Source organism: Malania oleifera, chromosome 4, assembly GCF_029873635.1.
Source record: "Malania oleifera isolate guangnan ecotype guangnan chromosome 4, ASM2987363v1, whole genome shotgun sequence".
Classification (NCBI taxonomy): domain Eukaryota; kingdom Viridiplantae; phylum Streptophyta; class Magnoliopsida; order Santalales; family Ximeniaceae; genus Malania; species Malania oleifera.
This window is the reverse complement of record NC_080420.1, coordinates 121,491,361-121,507,205: the sequence shown is the minus strand read 5'-3', so window position 1 is coordinate 121,507,205 and position 15,845 is coordinate 121,491,361. Positions and strand designations below refer to the sequence as shown.

At 37.1% G+C, this 15,845-nt stretch overlaps 1 protein-coding gene across 1 annotated transcript in view; it reads left to right on the top strand.

Moving 5' to 3' along the window:
- The first annotated feature begins 204 nt into the window (after positions 1-204).
- LOC131154546 (lon protease homolog 1, mitochondrial) overlaps positions 205-15,845 on the top strand; it is a 48,663-nt gene continuing 33,022 nt past the window's right edge. The window contains exons 1-11 of the mRNA XM_058107374.1: positions 205-707; positions 4,286-4,351; positions 5,019-5,210; positions 5,363-5,428; positions 5,667-5,708; positions 5,817-5,939; positions 12,504-12,602; positions 14,155-14,220; positions 14,318-14,404; positions 14,630-14,669; positions 14,983-15,154. Of these exons, the coding sequence (XP_057963357.1) occupies positions 396-707; positions 4,286-4,351; positions 5,019-5,210; positions 5,363-5,428; positions 5,667-5,708; positions 5,817-5,939; positions 12,504-12,602; positions 14,155-14,220; positions 14,318-14,404; positions 14,630-14,669; positions 14,983-15,154 (1,265 nt within the window). The 5' untranslated portion in view covers positions 205-395. The remainder of the gene's footprint in view (positions 708-4,285; positions 4,352-5,018; positions 5,211-5,362; positions 5,429-5,666; positions 5,709-5,816; positions 5,940-12,503; positions 12,603-14,154; positions 14,221-14,317; positions 14,405-14,629; positions 14,670-14,982; positions 15,155-15,845) is intronic.

Below are 15,845 nucleotides of genomic sequence, written 5' to 3'. Positions count from 1 at the left end.
GTAGGTGTTCCTTCATTTGTATAATAAATAAATTTCAGTAACTATTTTTAAATTCAATCTGAACTAGGTTTAAACTTGAATTTAATTAAAAATTTAATAAATAAGATTTAGCAAGTCAGCTCATTTTCAATGCCAATGTGAGCTTCACGGACACCAAAAAAAAAAAAAAAAAAAAAAAAAAACAGAAAAAAAGGGGGAAAAAGAAAATGAAAAACTCAAACTTTGACCTTCTCTTCCCCCACAAGCGAGGGTTTTAGAAGGGTTCTGGAAAAACGAGGCGGAGCTTGCACTCGACTCTTCGAAGCTCATCAATGGTGGTTTTCTGACCATCAAACGCTAGGACATAAAACACCCGAAGCACTAATTTTCTCTCATTTTCCGACTCCTCTTCATCCATGTTAAAGACCTTATCGTCTTCGTGCTTGCAAGGCCGTTTTCGGAGCATTGCTACTGTCTGTCCTCCCAGTGTCCGCCATGGGGGAGTGTCAAGTTCGTCGTTGCTCCGGGCCCTGAATTCGCTCAGAGGGTTGAATCAGGAGAACCTTTATTTGGGGCGGAGAGCCTTTTTTTGTTCGGATTCGAGTGATGGGTCAGAGCCGGGCGTTGAGGCGGAAGCGAAGGCAGTGGAGGCTGAAACGGAGGAGGCTGATTCGAAATCCTCGTCAGCCATCGTCCCAACGAATCCGAGACCAGAAGATTATCTGACGGTAGAACTTTTTTAAATATGCAAATGCACGAGGGAAAGAAAATAAAATAAAGATTTGGAATTTATTCTTTCTGCTGTTTCCCCAGTAATAAAAAAAAAAAAAAAAACGCTTTAGAAGCCTTTTACCTCAATTACATAGGTATTTGAACGTGCTTGTGGTTAGTTTATTTAGTTATTAGTAGTGGGCCATTGAAGCTGATGATTGACATTTAGTGTGTTAATGCATTTTTCTTGTTAATATAGAGTTATTGGTATCAGGTTCTTTACTCTCCTGATAATTTATGGGCGTGGAATACAATTTGGTTACATTTTTTTAGCACATAGTGGAAGTCTTGGTTGGTTGTAGGGAGTGAAAAGTTTCTGAATCAGGAAGATTATCCCACAACGAAACAAATTTCTGTTTCCTAAACAATTACTACTTTTCCTTGGTATTTCTGGGCAGAAGGTTGAAGAATATGATGAGATTAGCGTAGCATGTGATGGTATTTCTGAGATTTTTTTTTTTTAATGTTTTTTCTTGTTAATAATTGTGCTTTGGACCCATCACAGGGTAGCCCAGCAGTAAAGGTTTGAATCCTCGAGGGATCAAACATGTATTTAAGAGGACATCCTTGGTGGGTGGCCTGGGGGGGTGTTGAGCTAAGTATAGTAGAGGTAGGCGGTCAATTTCTAATAAAAAATTGTGCCTTAGAAGGAGGTAGGCTTGGTGTCACAGACGTGGAGATCTCTAAGGCTAAAAGGGATCACCCTTGCCAATATTTAACTAAAGTGTAGGAATCACGCCCGTGCAATGACAAGATTACACCAAGTCCAGAGCAGTGATACTCATTCTCATCCAAGAAAACACTAACATATATAACCAAGTGGTCAAGTCTCATGGCTCATAAGCCCTTAATCCCACTAAGGTCATCACTAAGGAACCTAGACTTGAATTGTAAGGGAGTTAAACTCACATTCTACGAACACTGAGAGTAACTCTCATCCTCATAGTACAATCGGGGTCTTGGATGACACCGGCCAACTATATAGCCAACAAACAAAGAGGGGGAATACCGTAGCCTCTAAGACGAGAGTATTGCGAATTATTCTCAAATGGATTGTCCATGAGGCTCCCAATCCCGATGAAATCTCAAGACACCCTTTGAAGATGCCAAGAGCTTGCACCTGAGCGCTCCTCAGGGCTCTCACTTAGTACCCAATAGGATATCGGGGGAGGTAGGCCTCTTACTCAGTGTTTCCCCAATAGTTAGGTCTCTAAATATTCTCATTCACATACTAGTAACCATTAAGGATCTATTAATCATACATATTAGGTTTGAGAACACACCACCACAAGGACTACCGAATCCACCACAATGCCATAGTGGCGTGCTAAAACCATCTCCATGGCAGCTCCATAGTCTAATCCACGTTGACCAAGTTTCTTCCAAGACGTAATTATATGCCAAAACCATATGTCACAGTTGCAAGACTAAGACCGTGAACTTGGTTTAATGGCAAGTACCAATCTACCCAAGTAGTGGATGTGTTCAAACAAAGGACTAAGCCTCTTCCAGAAATGGGGGTCAGACTGCATACCATCCATATTCATGGACCTATCTATGAGTGGGAGCCTAAGCCATATGCATTGGGCTAAACTTTTAATAATTGTGCTCTGATACAGAAAGTTGATTACTTCATAATTTTTGCAGTAAATTATCCATTTGGATGAATATAGCATTGTCACTGCAGCTCTAGATTTCAAATTCATCTTGCTTTGTATTTAGTTCGCTCCTTTTTTTTGTTTTTTCCCTTCGAAAAAATATTGTAATTGGCAGAGCAGTATATTTGGACAAGCTGCCCTAGAGGCAGAACAAAAACAAAATCAGGAAGGAAGAAACAGACTGTTGTGTAGAGATGGTTCAAACTGTTGTCAAATGTGTATTGTCACAGGACAAGCAAGGGATCGTTTGGAACCACTTGTAAAAAATTACTTTTCTATATGTCTACCTAGGAAACACAGACACTTTAGTAAGTGTCCTTATCAGCAGATATGGACCCATGCTGAACAGGCCCTTACATGTGTGCAGCGCGTGTTGCAAATTTATTAATTTATTTTTATTTTTGGATACATATGAGGCGCTTCCCAATAAACACATCTGGGACACTGCATTTTGTTGTCCTCTTTAATTCTTTTAACAAAACCCAAACTTTTTTTTGGGGAGAAGCTGTGCGACTGAGAGTCAAGAGGTTCTTTGACATTAGAGTGGTTGGGATTTGGAGCCTGATTGCCACTGTGCCAGTCTCTTGGAGCATCACCAGACCTCCCAGCCTGTATATTTCCCCCTCTCCCACGAATGCCATCGCCAGTTCACCACTCTTTGATAATATTCTTCTTCTTCTTATTCTTCCTTTCTTAATTTTTTTTTTTTAAAATTTTGCGATGAGTCATGCCCATCACCTACAATCAGCCATGCCCTTGAGTTGTTTTGTTGTTGTTAGACCAATATTCTCTAATATGAATGCAGTTGATGATTGCATAAGTAGTTTGTAAAACTTGCAACTGATAATTGTGCATAAATGATGCCTATATTTCATTTTAAATTAAAATTACATCAATATTCGTCATTTAAAGGGAAAAAACATGCCTAAATATAGAGTTTATTAACTAAATAATGTATTCCTGCCTTGTCCCATTGACATTTCCTCAACATTGCCATACCGCTGTATTGATCTCGTGTTGTATTCTTGCCCTATGTCAATAGTGGTGCTTCCTAGATGCCTACAAGAATTTGCATCTGGTAAATTGGCAAGTTGTGTTGAAGGAAAGTAGTGGTGCCTGTTATGGGACAAAAAATTCATTATTTAGGTTTGCTGTGTTGTGCTGGTGCTTGAGGTTGCTTTATTTGAGTGATACTCTATGACATCTGATGGGATTGGCTCCTTGTGTTGGTGTGATTGTTGTTTTTTCCCTTTTTTATTCCCCCTTATTTTTGTTTTATTTCTTTAGGGGATCTCTTATTCCACTTTCTGTATATTATTCCTTATCTAAGGAAATCATCTTCTTTTGTTATTTAAAAAGAAAAACTAACTCCTCATGTTCTTGATGTGATTACTGCTGCTGTGTTGTTGTTTGTTGTTCTTCTTCTCCTGCTTTTGCTGCTGCTGTTGTATTGTTTTTATTTTTTTTTAAAAAATAAAAATCAGAACCTTTCCATGAGGTTGATGCTTTCTTCTATTTCTATTGGCAGATTATCCTGATGTGATATATGTGAATAATATTGTTGTCATTTAGTGATATTGCTAGATTGTGCTAATGTTTCATATATACTGCTTGAGTGGAGTGTGGGAGGACAATTTGGCTACTTTGCCAGCACCATTTTTGATTATCCTGATGTGATAATCAGGATATTGCAGATTATCCTGATGTGATATATGTGAATAATATTGTTGTCATTTAGTGATATTGCTAGATTGTGCTAATGTTTCATATATACTGCTTGAGTGGAGTGTGGGAGGACAATTTGGCTACTTTGCCAGCACCATTTTTGATTGCTTAAATATCTCTGTAATTTAATCTGTTCTATTTTCTGCATGCAGGTTTTAGCATTGCCATTGCCTCATAGACCACTATTTCCAGGTTTCTACATGCCTATTTATGTCAAGGTATGGCTGTTAATGTTTGATTATGTTTATTCTCGAAGTACATATTTTTTAGATCAATTTTACCAGTGCATGTGTACATCATGTCAAAATGGTTCTTCTGTTGTAAATTAGAATGTTGTTGGCTGCTAAATGCAAACAAGAACTGCATTGTGTGCATGGTTACTGCCATTGATCGCAATAATTATATGAAGCAATGCTTCAAATGCTGCAAACAGTGCTGTTAAAAAAATTCATAAAATTTTCGCCTATGTTTTCCAGTTTATCTTGCAATTGGGTGCTGGTGCTTGACTGATGTTTTTTAATGATGATAAAAGCCTGATAATAATGGCAGTTTAAATATGATCAAACAAAGTATAACATGTCATTTTTAAAATTTTTGACAAAATAAGCGTGGCTTTCTGGGTAGTTCAACTGGAAAAACCTTGAAATGAACTTGAGGTCCAATGTTTGAACCTCTGTGATTCGTAAGTGGAGAAGGGTAGAGGGATGGGCCCACTATCCGAGAGTTTTGTGTGTTGGCAGCCATGTTGAATTGTCTCCTAAAAAAGTGTACTGTATTATGAGGTTTCCCTATGTCATCAATGACACATACTACTATAGGCTCTTAACTGGTGGTCTAGTTATTTAGTCTATTGATTCTTTTACCGATGTATTATTCTCCTTGCAGGATCCCAAACTATTGGCCGCTTTAGTGGAAAGTCGAAAACGGCAAGCCCCATATGCCGGGGCTTTCCTTCTTAAAGATGAACCAGGGACTGATCCCAGTCTGGCATCGGGATCTGAAACAGAGAAAAATGTATATGACCTTAAAGGGAAAGAGTTATTTAATCGCCTTCATGAAGTTGGTACACTGGCCCAGGTACATAATCTGGTTAAAAATTTTTCACTGTTATTGCCTTCAATTATCAGGCTAACTTGATGTGATGAGGTAAAAGTGCCTAAATGGTGTTCTATAAAGAAATTGCCTATCGACACGTAATATTGTTTTTCATATTTAATGTTGTGAACCAGATTACAAGCATCCAAGGAGACCAGGTTATCCTTATTGGGCACAGGAGACTTCGAATAACAGAAATGGTGAGTAGGATGGAGCAGAGTTGCACTTGGCTCCTTGATATATACATCATAAGACCCACTTTTTGTTTGTCTATGAACATTGGATGCATCAATGTATAGCTCTTCCTCCCCGCCCCCCCCCCCCCCGGGGGGTGCAGTTGATCTTTCTGTCTCAAATTGTATTGTTTTGTCAGTGCCAAGTGTTTAACTTCTCTTTGACATTGCATTACATGGATGAAATAATGTGTTTTTTGTACAGGTCAATGAGGATCCTCTTACTGTCAAAGTAGATCATCTCAAGGCAAGCTATTCATTCATTAATTTCATTTAGTTATTTTCTCCATTAGATGGCTAATCTCTACATAGAATTGAAGGCTTTATATCATTCGCTTGTTTTACAATGTTGCAGGAGAAGCCATATGATAAGGATGACGATGTTATAAAAGCGACATCTTTTGAGGTTATTTCAACCTTAAGAGATGTTCTAAAGACGAGTTCTCTTTGGAGAGATCATGTTCAAACTTATACTCAAGTATGTTCAATTTCCAAGATTTTGGTGTTTCTTTTTTCTACAATTTTTCCCCCTTCAAGCTGAAGGATTTGAATGTTGCTTTGTTTCTATATTGTTGTGAATAGAGAAAAGTATATTCCCTGCTGTAGATTGGAATATTTTGTGGCATAGTTTGCATTTACTGCAGTTTGTATATATATTTGTTTGCATTTACAAAAGCATGGCATGCAAATGCTCCTATTTGTGCTCTTTATCTTGTGATGCTTCTTTAGATTAGTTGTGATTTTGTCTTCTTGAAATCTGGAAGTACAGTTAAATTCAATCTTTGTAATAATTTTACTTCCAGTTGAATCATAAAGGGTGATGGAAGAAAAAGAAGAGGAAGAGAAAAGAAGGGAAAAAGTTAGGTAAAGGATTGGTAAGTCATGTTACTGTACACCATCATTCACCTAGATCATGAGAAATGAAGGTAGTTCAAATCATATTACTGAACAAAATTCTGGATAAATAAGTTAGCTTGGCAATTGTTCAGGTTGGAGAAGTGATGAATGAAGCTAATAGTTCAAATCACACACAAAAAAAGAGCGTCCCCGGCCACAAGGCTCCTCGTTTTGTGAGGGTAAGGGGAGGGTCATTACAGTGTACACAGCCTTATCCCTGTTTTTTTATGCAGAGGCTGTTTCCTTTGACTTGAACCGATGACCAACCAGTCATAGAGGAGCAACCTTACCATTGATTCAAGGGCTGCCCTCAACTATGTATAATTAAGTTATCTTGGAAAGTACCTAGCTTTTTGGGGTTGGGGGGGGGGGGGGGGGGAGGGGGGAGTGACACATTTTGCATAGTTTATATGAGGATGTGATATGATTGTGCAAATATGGGCTGCGAGGCACAGATCGAGTACTTGTTGCAATAGAGGATGATTCTTTTTATGTGCTCCTTCTTTTGGGTGGAATGGGCATGTTTACCATTTTGACAGAGAAGCTATTGCAGCTGCAGGTTCTAGGCAGGAAGACTGACCATAATGCATAAGACAAGGGCACCGAAACTACTTCTTGGTGCTTTTGCCCTGAAATTCACTTGCTGCTGCTGGTTTTACTTCAATTTATTTTGCATCAAAGAAGAGAGAGAGAGAGAGAGAGAGAGAGAGAGAGAGGCTCCAAATATTTTAGAGAGGCTCATCTAGAAGTGCTTGTGGTAGAATTTCTTAAATGATCCGTTCCATATATTTTCTGGTCTTAATCAAAGAACATAATATATATTTTTGATAATAAAAGAAGGTATATTAAGAAAGAGAATGTACTATCAGCGAGGATATACTAAATCCTCAAAAAGAAAAGGAAAAACAAAAGCAAAGAACGAAAAAAAAAAGTAAAATTAAAAAGCTGAAATAATCTAAGAAAGTCTCTTTATATATATATATATACATATATTTGTTTGTATGATAAGTAAAGGAAAATTTATTGAAAAGGCATCAAGGGGATGCCAGCCTGTGGTACAGCTGGTCAAGCACCCTGAAGGGTGTCACAAAAATCATAGATTACATCATAATCATTAACAATATCCCCAGCTATTGACTACAGTAAACCAGCGCTCTTTGCTGATCTGGAGTGCTGAGGTTGAATTTTTAAACACTTTCCTATTCCTCTCTTTCCAAATGCACCTGAAAATTGCAAGGGGAATGAGGGACACAGCCTTTCTCTTCTCCTTTGTTGCCCAAATCCCTTTCCAGGCCCAGAGTTCCCCTCCACAGAGTTAGCAATAACCCACCTTTGTGCAATCAGAGACAATGCCATATTCCAATTATTACAGGTCCTAGTGCAATGGAGGAGGATGTGCTCTGCTAATTCTGCGCCAGCCATGCAAAGGGGACATCTGTTGGCAACTAGCAGACCCCTTCTTTGCAAATTATCCAAAGTCAAGATCTTACCATGAGTTGCCTCTCAGGCTAGAAAGGCAACTATTTTGGGGGCAGCTGTCTTCTGAATCTGAGTCCGCGGGAAATTAAAGCTGTTTTGACTCCAAAGGAAAGAGCTTCCTGTGGAAGGATCTAACAGTGAGGACTCCCTTCTCATCTAAGGCCCAAACTGGAAGATGAGTACTACTATGGTGTTGGAAATTGTGGAGAAAGGCTGTAGAAGTTTGTGAGCTGGTTGAGTTCCCAATCTTCCACATTTCTAAGGAAGGGGATGTTCCAAAAGAGCCCTTGATCTGAGGTTTGGAGGTGCTGACTGATGCAGGTATCTTTATCACAGGCCAAGTTGCAAATAGCTGGAAATATGACATTGAGAGCTTCCTAATCGTGCCACGAATCATAAGCAAACAACAACAACAACAATAACAAGCCTTAACTCCCACTAGGTGGGGTAGGCTACATGAATCCTTTTCCACCAATTCACTCAATCAAAAGCGTTTTCCTTTCTTAGATTTAGGGCTGTTAAATCCTTCCTCACTACCTCATTCCAAGTTATTTTAGATCTACCCCTATCCCTTCCTCTTTTCATGTTAGAACAATAATTCACTCACTCCTCCTTATAGATGCTTTACTAGGTCTGCATTTCAATTGCCGAAACCATCTAAGCTGCTCCTCCCGTTTCTTGTTTTCAACCGATGCTATGCCAAAATTATTGCGTATATACTCATTTCTTACTTTATACTTTAATGTTAAACCACTCATCGACCTTAACATTCGCATCTCAGCAACTTTTATTTTTTGTACATGTTGTTTCTTAGTTTGCCCAACATTTTGAACCATAAAGCATAGCTGGCCTTATAGGCATCTTATAAAATTTTACTTTTAATTTTAAGGGTATTCTACGATCACACAACACACTTGATGCACTCCTCCATTTTACCCAACCTGTTTTAATTTTATGTTCTACATCTTCTTCAGTTTCCCCTTCAACTTGCGTAATAGATTCAAGATATCTAAATCTATCAGTGCTATTAGTCTCTTGGTTAATCTTCTCTTTGTAGCTATTCCTAGCATTACTGAAATTACATTTCATATATTCTGTCTAATTCTTACTTTTCCTGAACCCTTTAGACTAATGTGGCTCTCCAAAGTTCTAGTTTAGATTTCACTCTGCTCTTACTATCATCAATCAACACGATATCATTTGCAAACAACATGCACCAAGGGATCTTATTTTGAATATTCCTAGTTAGTTCATCAGTTAAAGTAAAAAGATAAATATTGTCCCCATTCCCCACCTGAAATCTACTAGAAAAAGAGAAATCATTCTAGACTTTTTTGATGAGATTCCACATTTCTACACCATGTGGTCCTCTGCTAGTGTGGGATATCCAATTGTCATGTTCAAGCCCATATTTCACAGCAATGATTCCTCGCCAAAGGTTGTCTTTCTCAATAATGAATCTCCACAACCATTTCCCTGAAAGGGTTTTATTGAAAGTGTGGAGGGACTTCAACTCCAAGTCTCCTAAATGAATGGGTTGTTTCACCATGCCTCATTTGACAAGGTGAAATTTGAATTCTGCCTTGAAGCTCTGCCAAAGAAACCTTCTTTGAATTCCTTTAAGTCTCTTGCAAATTGAAGCCGTAAGGGGAAGGAGAGACATGAAGTAAACGGGGAGATTTGTCAAGGTGCTTTTAATGAGAGTGAGTTTGCCACCTTTTGATTAGAAATTCCTCTTCCAATTCTCCCGAAAGCCCATTTTCCTAAGAGTATAGAGAAGAAAGCTCTAGTTAACGTGATTGAAAGCTTTCTCCATGTCAATTTTGCACACCACTCGTTTTTATTTTCCCTCCGATAAGTATCCACCACCTCGTTAGCTGTGAAGCTGCATCCATGATTCGTCTCCGCCCCCGCCCCCCCCCCTCCCAAACAAAGGCGTATTGATGTTGCCCAATGGTTTCCAGAGTGGCTCTTTTGATCCTCGTAACAAAAGCATAAATACTTCCCACCGAACTAATTGGATGAAAGTCCTTATATTGGTTGCCCTGGGTTTCTTTTGGATCTGGATTAGGAAAGTGGCATTGATGTTGCTCACAAATCTCTCTGTCTAAAGAATTCGTCATAAGTGTTAATAAAGTCCTACTTGAGCTTGCCCCAATTTGACTAGAAGAATGACAAGGAGAACCCATTTGGCCCTAGCGCTTTGTCTCCATTGTAGTCTCCTATAGCATGGAGGATTTTTGGCTTCTTCAAAAGGTCTCTCGAGCCTCTTTGCGGTGGAGAGGCTGATAGATTTAAAGTCAATACCGTCCACTATTGGTCTCCAACTTTTGAATTCAGTGTAAAGAGCTTTAAAAAAGTTGCAGATTCCCTTTTTGATTTCCTATTCATTAATTAAGGTGTTCTCCCCAATTTCAATGCTGGAAATTGTGTTCAGTTTGCAATGGGCATTCCCAATTCAGTGGAAAAATCTAGTATTCCGGTCTCCCTCCTTGAGCTATAGGGCTCTAGATTTCTTCCTCTAGGAGATCTTTTCAAGGATAATAGCCTTGGTTAGCTCCTTCTTCAACAAAGCTCTTGTGGCCCTTTCATCCGTATTGAGCCCTTGACGTAGCTCTTGCTCATCAAGGATCTTGATGTTGATAAGGATATTAGTTTTCTTCGCTTGAATATTCCCAAATGTGCTCTTAGTCCAAGCTTTGAGTTTCTCGTTCAATCCCTTCAGTTTTGAAGTTAGCACAAAGCTGGCTTTCCCCTTAGCATGAGCGTGGACCACTAGAGCTTAATGAGGTCCCCAAAGCCATTGTGCTTTAACCACATCTTTGAATGTTATTATTAATATAAATGTTCTTTACTGCCTTGCTTGCTTCGTGATGTGCAATTTACATACCCCACACACTAAAAACTTCTGTATGCATCATTTTTTTAAAATTGATTTTGATTCCAAATTATGCGTAAACATATATTTTAATATTCCCCTAAGTTTCATTGTAAATTTCCATCATTGTGATTTCTTTAGGTCAAAATTGAAAATTCTGTTGAAATTTCCATAAACTGAGACCATTTAGATTTCCAATGAAATCAAATTTTAAGTCCTTGGTTGGAGCTGCTTTGCTGCTGCCTTTACTGTTTTTTTTTTGTCCCCTTCTGCTTATTTCTGGAATTTATGGCATCAACATTGCATTATTGAGAATATGTAATATAGTATTATTTATGTTCTAGTGTTGAGTATTTGGTATTTTAAAAATTAAATATTAGACCTAATGTGTTTACAAATTGAGAGTTCAGTATACTGGACATCTTACTTACATATTTAATAAATGTGCACCTTACATTTGTGCCTTGCTCAAGGTACCCTTTGTGCCTCAGTGCACCTTGCACCTTACTACTATGTTTATGAAATAATTATTATTTGAATAAAAGAAGAAGTTTATTAAGAAAGAAGAATATGCAAGAAGGATGTTAAAATTGTCAAAATAGTTAAGGTAAAGAATAAAAAAATAAAAGGAAAACTAATTGAATAGGAAAAAAAATTGAGTTGATAATAATAAAGCCAGCCCGCTGATATTTGAAAAAGCCATACTACTAAAACATCACTAGAGAAAAGCCCAGATGGAAGCTGAAAAAAAAAACTGTCTTGTATCAAATCAAGAGATGAAGTTCGATCTCGAAAAAACTCCAGAATTTCTCTCCAGCCAAAGTATCCATATAAAATTAAAACTGCACTCCACCATAAATTTTTTGCATTCTTTTGGCTCCTAAAACCTCTGAATCCAATCAACAAAAAAGCTTTTAAAGAGTGAAGACAAACCCCATGCTCTCCCTACAAACAAAAATATTTTCTGTAAGCACCAAGCCACAGAGCAGTGAAGAAATACATGAGCATGATCCACAATACAAGTGTAACACATAACTCGTACATTAGAAGAGTCAGCCATATATGGTCCTCTAATCTATAGTAGATTGTTGGTGTTAACTCTATTGAGGATGGTCCTCCACACCAACTCTTTTACCGTTGAGGGAGTTTTAGCTTTCTGCACTCGATTAGCAAGAGGAAATGAATGAGAAGTCTGAATTGGATGATAATTAAAGGAGTTACAAGAAAAACCTAAGAAGTTTCCAATTTGCGCTTGAATGCTAAAATCATTTTTTAATGTATACTTGGAACAATTTGTTCACAATATATGACATAATTAAAAATTACGTTGTTAATTTTATGCTTGAATTTCAAAGGTTGCAGTGAATCTAAGGTATTTTTAAAGTGTTTTTGAATGAATGAATGGAATCATGCTCTCAGATGTGTCTCTTATAGCAAGAATACAATATTTTGAGCAACCGATCAATTGTTATCCTTTCACGATGGATCAAAAGATGATCTGTGGTCATATATCACTCCCTTTGGTTTGCTGAAATGTCTGAAATGACCTCAGAGTCCGTTCTGATTTGGTTGGCCTCTTCATCTTGGTTTTATTCTGATGTTTGGCTACAAAATAACTGTGTCAGTTTCTTTATTCTGGAGTGAAATTTGTGTTAATTGCATGTTGAAATTTGTGCTGCAGTTACACATGTTCTTATGTTTTCATCATGCGCACTGTGTTTGAATAGATTAGTTGGCCTTTACAATCCATTCATGGAAATGTTTTGGATTTTCTCTCAATATTTGCAGCATATTGGTGATTTCAATTTCCCAAGGTTAGCAGATTTTGGAGCTGCAATATCAGGTGGGAACAAATTGCAATGCCAGGAAGTTCTTGAAGAACTAGATGTAAGTTGGATTTGACTTATCTAGAATTTGATTTAGTTTTCTTTTTCCTTCTTGCTTTTCTGTTTTGATGTAGCTTGCTTTTTGGCTTTATAAAAATTCTGCAGCCTGTATATAGAAGTATGTTCGAAATTTAAAATTGATACACTTCTGGGAGGACAGTTTTCTCCAAATATTAAATTCAAAGTTCTTTATTTATTTGCAAACAGATATTTATACTGTTTGCTATTGAATACAGGTTGCAGCTACATAAAGAAAATTGGTTGTGTTTGTTTGATGGAATGTTCTTTTTTATTTTTCATTTTAAATTTTTTTCACACTATCTACATAAAATGGATAAAATTATTCTGTAAGAAGACAGTATATGGTATCTTGGAATGCAGGGAGGGAGAGATAATTACTTGACCAGCAAAAGGATATCCTGGGTTGACTCCTGATCCCCTATATGTTGGATAAGATTGTTGTCCTGCACTGTGCTGAACTAGAATAGGATAATACATGTAATATCCTGTTGGCCATACTATACAAAACAAACATGTTATATAACTGTATATAGGGATAACTTATCCCCTCACATAAATACCCATTTCAATCCTCTATTTTATCTTTCCCCCAGTTTTACCAGATGGGACAAATCACGGGATGGTTTAAGAAGGTTTGTTCCATAGTTTTGTAAGATTCTGTGTCAGAGAGGCAGTTCTTCTTCAGTTGTTGGGACTGGTAATCATGTTTTTTTTGGTTGGCTGAAATGTCTTCCAGTAAGCTTTTGCTGGTTGCCATGAATGCTATGAAGACAATTGGTCAAATTGGCAAAGGCAGTGACAAAGAGTCATGGGAGGTCTCAACAAGGAACCAATAGCAACATGGGCTTAGGTCACTAGCACTTGCACAGATGAAGTGTTTCAATTGTCTTAAGCTAGAGCTAGACTCCAAGGGCCTTGCTGCATTATTGCCTCTTTTAATGCTGATTTCTCCTCACATGATTAGGAAAATTCTTTGCCAAAGATTTTAAGATCTTGGATTTAGGGATAATCATTGTTATTTTTTGGGGCAAGGAATGGTCCAGGAGTTCAAGATTTGGCTTCAAGGCAAATTTATTTATATAATCATAACAGTTGGAAAGCCAATGATTAGGGGCAATTGGTTTTCTAGTCTCAAGTTTCAAAGTCAGCTTTGAACCAAACCAGTCACCTGGGGACAGCAACTTTGAAGGTGTTAAGATTATTTTTTTCCTAAGAAAAAAATTCATTGGAAAGGTGCCAAAGGGGTACAGCCTTGTTACATGTTGACACACACTTTACAAGAAACAACCTGGAAACCCTGCCCTCACTCTTGCTCATTCCTCTTGAAAAACATACATAAAAGGTTTGGCCTTTAGGAAGCATTCAGACTTTGCAAAAAATTATGCACAAATTTCTTTATTTTTCTGGTCTTAGAAGTATATGGACCTTTTTTGATTTCATATCAATGGAAATGCACATCTGTAATTTTATGTCTAAGCCATTGCACCTGTATAGTGTTGTAACTTGTAAATCTGCAATGATGTATATTTCAGGTATATAAACGTTTAAAACTAACTTTGGAATTAGTAAAGAAGGAAATGGAGATCAGCAAGATTCAGGTAAATGCTGCAGATTCTCAGCATGGCGCCTTTGTTTTCAATTTTTTCTTGGGGTTGAACCTCTGTCTCATTGACATCTTTTCTGGGTTTACTTTAGGAATCAATAGCGAAAGCAATTGAAGAAAAGATAAGTGGTGAGCAACGCCGTTACTTGTTGAATGAACAGCTTAAGGCTATAAAGAAGGTATTTTGATCCTGTATTATATATTTAGTGATTTATTTTGTTGTGTTATATTACCATATTGTTTCCCTTCTGTTCTCCGAACTCTATGAATATTTAAGATAACATGACCTGTCCTCTTTGTGTCCGCTTCTTTTGATTGGTCAGTTTGCACTGGATTTTGCAATTAGTATTAATGCCATTTATATCAGTTTAAACTTTATTGGAATTTCATTTGCTTTGACTCAGGAACTAGGATTGGAGACCGATGATAAAACAGCACTTTCTGGTTAGTTATATTTTAAATTATGTTCTGAAAACTGGATGATTGTTATAGGTCTTAGAAAATGTACACAAGTTAGATTCTTTCAATTTCTATATCAAGTCATTTATTTTCAGGGATGTTCTAATGTGACTTACGTGATGCTAAAAGTTGAGCACACTTGTGCCTGCTCCAACTGGCATGGTTTTACCCTTTATTTCATCTGGCAGCATGCCCCCCAATTGAGTTCTGTTTTTCAGTTTCTGTGCACATGTGTGTGTCTAGATATATGTGGCTGTGGTTACAATCTTTTAATTAATTTTATGTTCATTTGCTGCAGCAAAATTTAGGGAGAGGTTTGAACCAAATAAAGAGAGAATCCCAGCCCACGTTTTGCAAGTTATAGAAGAAGAGCTTACTAAACTGCAGCTGTTAGAGGCCAGTTCGAGTGAATTTAATGTAACTCGTAACTATCTTGATTGGTTGACTGCATTACCATGGGGAAATTACAGGTTTGTATTATTCTATACTCATTAGTGTTCCTGGATGATAATTGTTCATGTTAGTTGATATTCCAATTTTATTCTGCTAATATTTGGTGGCGTGGGTGATGAAAATTTGAATAATTTGCCCTTGCATGCTTTGATTCTTTGGTAGGACTGGTTAATGATTTAAATTGTTATAGGCTGTTTTTTTTTTTTTGGGTGCTTTGGGGTTTTATTTGACCTCTTTATCTTTAACTTAGAAGATTAGTAAAACAGAATGGAAGAATGATATGATGTGAACTTGTGAAGGATATTTTTGCAGATGTTAACATAATATCATGGTAAAAATCCGCAGATGAATATGATGAAATATGTAATGGAACTTGTGAAGACTTGTAAATGATTTAAATTGTTATAGGCTATTTTCGTTTGATGCGTTGGGTTTTATTTAATCTCTTTAAATTTAACTGAGAAGACTGGCAAAACTGAATGGAAGAATGATATGATGTGAATTTGTGAAGGATATTTGCTTGCTTCAATAATTGTGTCATGGTATAAAATCCACAGATGAATTCAATGAAATATGTAATGGAAATTTATTGTTTTCATAAAATAAAAAATTGTAAAATGAATAAGTTGTGGAATAGATTGGAGAAATGACATCAGACCGCTGAAAGAAGGAATGGTATTTGTGCCAATTGCCAATCTTGCTTAAAGT